Source organism: Hippocampus comes, unplaced genomic scaffold (genome assembly GCF_001891065.2).
Source record: "Hippocampus comes isolate QL1 unplaced genomic scaffold, H_comes_QL1_v1.1 scaffold127, whole genome shotgun sequence".
In the NCBI taxonomy this organism is placed as follows: Eukaryota; Metazoa; Chordata; class Actinopteri; order Syngnathiformes; family Syngnathidae; genus Hippocampus; species Hippocampus comes.
Genome location: NW_017805500.1, coordinates 264,576 through 272,436, shown reverse-complemented (window position 1 = coordinate 272,436; position 7,861 = coordinate 264,576). Strand labels below are relative to the sequence as shown.

General features: G+C 47.6%; 1 protein-coding gene across 6 annotated transcripts in view; it reads right to left on the bottom strand.

The window, feature by feature from the left end:
• The window catches only part of cacna1c (calcium channel, voltage-dependent, L type, alpha 1C subunit), a 65,429-nt gene extending 57,598 nt beyond the window's left edge, over positions 1-7,831 (bottom strand). For all 6 annotated transcript variants that reach the window (XM_019877019.1, XM_019877021.1, XM_019877020.1 and 3 more), the window contains exons 1-2: positions 7,734-7,831; positions 4,670-4,775 (exon numbers count right to left, since the gene is read on the bottom strand). In XM_019877019.1, coding sequence (XP_019732578.1) covers positions 4,670-4,753 — 84 coding nt within the window. In that variant the 5' untranslated portion in view covers positions 4,754-4,775; positions 7,734-7,831. The remainder of the gene's footprint in view (positions 1-4,669; positions 4,776-7,733) is intronic.
• Positions 7,832-7,861: the final 30 nt, after the last annotated feature.

The window sequence follows — 7,861 nt, the reverse complement described above, 5'->3', positions numbered from 1 at the left end:
CCCCAATCGCTCCACTCAACAAGTTGCACATGTTGCGAGGTGACTGGAAGCTCCTCCTTTCTGCCGACTGCGGGTTGTTAATGTTTCATGCGCCGAGTTCGGGCGGCGTGGATGAAAGGAACGCTGAAGGTTGGCGGGCGGCGGATGACACGCGAGAGCTCGCGGGTCTTTTCAGTTTAGATTTGTCGAAAAATACCCCCCCCCCCCCCCCCCCCCAATCGCTCCACTCAACAAGTTGCACATGTTGCGAGGTGACTGGAAGCTCCTCCTTTCTGCCGACTGCGGGTTGTTAATGTTTCATGCGCCGAGTTCGGGCGGCGTGGATGAAAGGAACGCTGAAGGTTGGCGGGCGGCGGATGACACGCGAGAGCTCGCGGGTCTTTTCAGTTTAGATTTGTCGAAAAATACTCGACATGGGAAGACGAAACAGTATGTCGGAAATGCGCTAATTTACCAACTGGAAAAAAAGGCGAATGCCCGAGGCTCAGAGTCTCAAAGTCTTCAGATTTAAATGAACAACTGGAGAAATACAAACGTCTACATGTGGAAGAGCAGGCGCTAATTCTGCTAACTTGGGGAATCTGTGGGAAAATCCACTGATTTGTTTTTTCTTCCTGTCAGTGCAAGCACGAGAAAATAAAATGAAGTAAATAATCGTCAGCGAGCATCTTTCTTACGCCTTTTGTTTGACTTTGAAAGACATACCCACTGAAATATATGCCACTGATTTTTTTTGCCAGACTTTCCGTGCCACGACGGTGAGGTGCTAGCCACCTGCTAGCTCGCAAGCTAAAAGGTTTCCAGGGGTTCCTCTCAGGCGGCGGAATCGATTGCAGCGTCAACTCCTCACTTGGGAATATAAATAATGACACTGAGTTGTTTCTTCAGTCGTGGCATCGGGCGAAAATGCATTTTTGGGGCGTAAGCAGAGCTCGCTAGCTAACTGCACGTTATTGTGGTAGAAATGGGCCTAGTAATGACAACTAAGTGTTTCACAATGATACGAACGTTGCTTTTTTTTTTAACCATGCCCAATTTTCGGATTTACCGGCGCACTCGCTCGCCTGCAATTCGCTCCCCTAAATTATTAAGTCGTTTTGAGTCAGAGGAGTGTGTGAAAAGGAACTTCAGCATGCTAAAATATGGCCGCAGGCTCCTGCGTGCTTCTTTTGGTGCGGATTTTGCGGTGGGGTGTGTGTGTGTGTGTGTGGGGGGGGGGGGGGGCGCCCCTCCATGTCCGCGTGGGACAGGGTGACGCATCATGCAGCACTCGTTTGAATATTTTAGCAGGAAACATTAGTGACGCGCTTCCTTTTCTTCGCTTTCATCATTCTGCGCGGTCTGCCTCTGCCGCTACTTCCACTAAGATGGAGCAAAGTCACTCATTACGAGGACAATGTGCAGGAAACGTACGTGAGCATTTCTGAAATTCCAGCCAACTTCCTGGTTTAAAAATAGCGCTCTCGTTTTTACAGATGTGGCAGTGGAACTCGACGATGTCCCTTTCGTCATCTCGCTTCCGTAGCAGAAACGCTATTGGTGATTATTCAGCATGATAGCACGCAGCATCCTGCCGTGATAATATTCTACTTCTAAGAATAGTAATTTTATTACTACTTTAACTCGGTAAAACGCTTTTCAAATATTCTTTCCATAAACCGCTCGAAAAACGCTCTTTTCTATGCTAACCGTTAGCATGTCAATGCCTTTTCCTTTCGTATGTTAGCCTTGTCTGATGTTTAGTTTGACAGAAAACCTCAACAGGGAGTAAGTATGACCTGTTCACGATTTGTCAAATTGCTGCTGATTGTGACACGCCCTCCAAAAAAAAAAAAAAAAACTTTCGTCGTTCACACCGTCTGGCAACAATAGAGGTGTTACATCCCAATTTGCAGCGTGCAGCTGGTTTGATTAAGCAGGCCTTGACCCATGTGTGTGTGTGTGTGTGTGTTTTCCTAGACATGCAAATGAGGGGCTTCCTGCGCAGAAGCCCCAGAGCGGAAAAGCGAAAAACTCCTGTTTTTGGTTTTGTTTTTTTTTTTTACTGTCCTCATCAAATCACACCCACGCATGCAAGCTGTCTCCAATTGGTGGTTCCGTTTTTTTCTCCCCCCCTCCTTAAACAGAGGAGTTCCTGTTTGTGCCACGTTTGACCTACCTCTCAAACCTTTCATGAATATTGTTATGGACTAAAGTGCCATCCAACTTGTCGCCTTGGAAACGGCAAGGAGAGGCTTTGTGCCAGCTTATGAACACAATGCAATGGCTGCCACGCACAATGGGATCGCGGGGTCTGTTTCTCCCCACGCGCCGCCTCGCCGCCAAGACGCTGATGGTTTCAAGATGCAAAAAAGAGCGAGGGCGAAAAATGGTGAAAAGCGACACGGCTTTGGAAGGTTTGAAGAAACAAAAATCAAGACGGTGACATCTTGCTGCTGAACGCTCCACTGACACTCTAATATTAGCAAATGGCCGACATTAAAATTCACTCCGGCAAGGAAATTGTTGGAATCGAGCTCAGGCGGCACTACGCGGCTTTCACATCTTTGCCGTTTCGACACCAAATACAGGAATCCCTCATGACTCAGAAGTTCCAGCACGTTTAGATTCAATTATAATGGACTACATGACCTCAAGTCGCGCAGTTGGGATTGTTGACATGCTCAAACAAAAACCCCAAAGCAGCTTTGTATCCATCGCTGGCTTCACATTGGCTCAAAAATAATACGCTCTTCAAAGCGCTGGGCCAAAAGTGATCCAAATTGGGTGAAACGGCTAATTGGACCGAGCCGATGTTGGGTTATTTATACACCCCAAAAACCAGATGGGTCAAGGACACAATTGGGTAAACTTTTTGGGTTATTAATTTAACCAAAATGGGGTGATAGTGGGGAAGTGCACAAAATAACCCCCAAATCGGGTTATTTTCTGTGTTATTCATTTGACCCCAATTTTTTTTCCAATAGCATTTTTGTTTTTATTTTATTTCATGAAAACAACCCGGCATTTTATTTTTTTGCATGTAGTAAGCCATCAATTGTAACACAAAGGTGCGCTTTGCCTGCAGATTCTAAAAATATGAAATTATCTCTTTTGTTTTCCAGAGTGGCTAATCCTGCTAAGCTTTGAACAACAGCCCAGAACACGTGCGTGCGTGTGTGTGTGTGTGTGTGTGTGTGTGTGTGTGTGTGCGCATTTCTGACAGGACTTATTGCTATTTAATGTGTTTGTGCCATCGGTGAGTCATCAATGCAGCATGACACAGTCTTGCAGAACGGTTAAGCTCCGCCCACTTGCCCCTCTGTCGCCCCGTAGTGGGTAAAGTCACGCATCTGTGTGTGTGTGTTTTGCGAACGCGTGCAAATAAATACTTTGTCGGCCGTGCAACTTTTATGGACGCATTTTATCTCACTCGATTAAAGTTTACAATTTAACGAGCGACACGTTTGTTTGCCGATGCACAGATTCCGTCGCTATTTATCGCCTAATACCGATTGGGCTGATGTTAGTGTCTCGCCGCGCAAATGAAGCGTTAATGAAAGCAATAATTGCCGCCAATGAGAGCGAGCGGGACGGACTTTAGCGCATTTTTTTTTTGGGTCTCCTCCGTCTCTCTGCAAAGCCGGGACATCCGAGGAGCATCGCTACGGTTACCATATCCATGACAACCTGCCTCTCCTGGCGCTGCTATTATTGGCCGCGTCGTCAAGGAGACGGGGCGGCTCATTATGGGATGCGTGACGGAAATAGAAAATGGGGACTGGAAGCGGTACGGCGGATCTGTGACGTTACATAAGTAATGTAAACACATCTGTGTGTGTGTGTGTGTGTGTGTGTGTGTGTGTGTGTGTGTGTGTGTGTGTGTGTGTGTGTGTGTGTTCAACTGTTGTGTCCAGTTATCTAATAACATTACAGCACAATATGATATGATAACACCGCATATCGGTTCTTCGTGTCTCACTTTTAACCCTTCCGGGTGCAGGTTAAAAAAAGACCAGTAGCAAAAAAAGAGGAGCAAATTAGCTTTTTTGGCCCATTCCTAGCAAAAAACAAAAACAAAAACAAAAACAAAACAAACAAAAAAAAATCTTCCACAAACATGGCTGACATACTGAACCGGGTCGTTGCGGGGTCGACGGTATCTTTTAACTGTCAGGAAATCAGAAAGACGGTTTTGTATTGATTTGCAAAGGCGGCTCGCGCCCATCTTGACAAGAGCGTTCTTCGAAAGAATGAAAGAAGGACAGTGTGACAGATGTGACGCGGCCTCACGGGGATTAGCGGCCTCACGCGCAACCCCACACACAACTCGCAGGCGATGACGCACAGACCCACACGCCGCACTCCGGTCGAGGGGGCGGCGAGGGGGTCAGGTTTTGCCCAACGGAAAAATCGACAGTTACGCAAGACGTTTTTCGGGACGTCATCAGACAGTCCGCCGAGCGCTCAAAGCAATTCCCAATCCAAACAAGCTAAGGCGCCAAACAGCCTTCTGGGAATCCATACAAAGAATGATTCTTGGACTTTGATCGCAAACCTTTGGGTCAAATTGGCTGACCGGTATCCACGGCAAAATAACGCCGATTCACTGGGAACTGCGTCACGGTCGTATTTTTCCCCAATTCGAACATTTCTCGCTGTTTTGATTTCAAACGGGAGGGCTACTCACCAGATTGGAGTTGGTGGCGTTGGAGTCGTCCTCTGGGAAGGGGATGTAGACGGCTAAGGCCACACAGTTAGCGAAAATGGTCATCAGGATGATGATCTCGAACGGTCTGAGAGGAGGAGGCGGATTAAGGAATACACGGACAAAGCGCGGACGATACACAAGCCCCGGCGGCGTCATTCGTCTTACTTAGATTGCCATCGATCCCCGGGGCCGACTCGCTCTTTAAACGCCGGCGTCGCCCGTTTTCTAACAGGTGGCATTTGTCACTCTGATCAATGCCTCAATCTTAACTGTGAAAACATCATTTTGTGCACACGAGGAAGAACATTAAAGGCGCGAAACGATGCGATCTATGGGCCCACTTGTCTCGAGAGGGAGCGCGCATGCCCAAATATGGGCGCCGTCGCGTGGAAGACGGGATGTGTCTGGAGGAATGAGGGAAAGACACTTTTTTTTGGGGGGGGGGGGGTCCTTGAGAGGCGAGTGACCTCATTATTTTTGGCCGGGCGAGCGAGCGGGAGCCAGCGAGAGAACGTGAAGGAGAGACAGAGGAGGTCTGCTTTTCATCAGCGCAATTACTCCCTCCACCTCACCCTTCTCCCTTTCGGCTAGCAAGCGTGTGCACCTAGCAGAAAAATGCTGGCCAGGGTGGGCCATTTTCGGGGTCAATGCTTCACTGTTGGACAATTTTTTTTTTTTTTTTTTTTAAATGTGTATCCACCGTATCAAATAATTTTCCCCAAAAAAGCCTCCGAGTCCTGAAAAATCCAATTTGAGCAAAAAACGTTAAATGCAGTGCAGCTACCGTAGTTCTCGATCCACACCGTAAAGCACAATTCATTCGCTTATTTGAAGACGCATCGATTTACTGAACGGGATTGTACATCTGTGCGTTGATGCGGCAGCGACGAAAAGGTTTCGCTTTTCGGTTGAAAATGGCTTTCGATAATATCATCATTTTGTTGGTGGTGCAGCGATGGCTCATGTCGCTGGTAAAACGGCCCTAATGGGTTATAAACCTCAAAAGTGGATGGGCTCTCGACAGGATAAAGAGTAAAGGGGGGTCCATTTCGGAGAGTTTTCAGAGTGGCCCCGCAGACAGAGACGGATACGTCTGCTCCCAGTGTTGTGTTTATGTTTGGATTAAGGCTTGACCTTACGCCACAAGAGCAAAAATGGATCAAACTTAATCACTCACCCCTGGAGCGGGTCTCATTAGAACACAACCCAGACGCAAAACGGGCTCGCTGAAACACGGGCCGACTCGCTCCCAGATACTGACCCATAATTGAGACGGGGGCGGGGGGAAAAAAAAAAAAAAAAAAAAAAAGGTCGGCTTCTATCAACACGATAATAAATCTGCAAGATGCTGCAATGTTTAGGGAGGAGGGTTAAAAAAAATAAAAAAATATGACACTTGGGAGAAAAATTATGAAAAGTGAAGAGTTTTATCAGTTGATTTGTGGCTTAAATGGCAAGGCGGAGAAATAATACTGTCAGGGAGGTGTGGTTTTTGGGGCGTCTGGAATGGATTCATTGGATTTACATTGTTCCATATGGGAAATATCGCTTTGGTTTTGGCATTAGTTGTTTATTGTGGTCGACAGCCGTTTCTAATCATTTGTCCCTCCCGCTCACGTAACTAAAAGGGCTACCTCACGTGGTTGTTGTTGTTTTCATCGCACCCACGTGAGACAACGTGTGCTTGTGAGCTCAGAACGGGCCCCGCCGACCCGTTGAGGAGTTATGGGTTGTCATGGCAACAGGAGGAGGCAGATTTGGGCACCCGCCGTCTCATGAGGGACGCGCACGCACCAACCGGCCCAAGTTACGAAGGGCGTCCAATTCAAATTGACCTCCAAATTGGGTGTAATTTGGAGATTTATTGCTTCGAGCGCGCGTGCTATTTGTTCAACTCCTTCTCCTTCCGCGTTGTTTGCATGATTAATGCCGGGAATTGTGGGTAATCATCTGCGAACTCATCAGCGCCTGCTGGTTGCCGCAATTTACTATAACTGCTTCCGATATAAATAAATAAATGCATCACTAAATAAAAATAAACGGTCTCCATTAGCCACGCCAATCCTGAGAGGCCTTCCCCCTTTTCCCAAAACGAGACGGCCAAATATCGCACTCGTTTAAACAGACGACAACCTTGGAGCGACGGATGCACGTGGGACTTAATTCCTATCGCCCCCGCTTGCCTTTGTCATCCCTCAAGTTTACCTTCCCCATCTCTTCCCAGCGTGGAGCGACGCTAATCCGAAAACTAGCCAACAATGGAGCTCGAAAAGAAAAGTAGGAGGCGAAGCGCATGGAGAAGAACGGCTATTGTACAGACGGAGGGATACTAAATGGGGGGGAGGGGCGTAGGAGGAGGGACCCTCGGAAGAGAGGATGAATGCGGCGAGAGAGAGAGAGAGAAAAGTGTGACGGGGGAACGAAGCGGCTTTTTAATCCGCATGTGAGTAAACAAAAAGGATGAAAGGAAGATGAAGCCCAAAAAAAAAAAAAAAAAAAAGAGGAAGAGGAGGCTCACAAGTATTGAAAGCCAGAGGGCACGCAGGTTGATTAACCCGGCCCAGCTGATGGCACGGAGGAGAAAGAGGCACTTGGGAGTCATTCTTCCATATATTTAAAGGCTTTTCCTCCTCTTGTTGCATTAAAAAAAGAAAAAAAAAAGAATCAAATCCCGTTTCTGCGATTGTGTGCTGGTGGGACCGCGTTAAAACTAATGAACCAATTTAGATGCAGAGCAACAATACCGTACGATGATTTCAAGCACGTTTGTGTCGTAGGATTAAGCAAAATTTCCAGCGGACTTCTTGGTGGAGAAGTGGAAGAAGTCATGACATTTGGCTCCAAATCGATGTGTAAAAGCGCACGGGGGCGGGGGGATTGATTTTATTCCAAACCTGCCTCAAAATGCAAACGGTAGAGTCCAGGTTAATAATTTCCGACGGCATTGCTTCATGTTTTTGGAGTAATTTCGCAGTTAAATGACCCTAAATAGCAGCCAAGCTATCGCCATGGCAACAGCTCAAGTGATGTCACCAAAGGATACTTCCACTCGACGATGCTGATGCAGGCCCGGCGAATGGGGTTCTTGAGCGTGAGGCAGAGCAGCGCCCGCGGGGGCCGCGTGGCCGTGGTGGTGGTCTGCTTCTTGGGCTTGGAGCTGTAGTGCTGCCG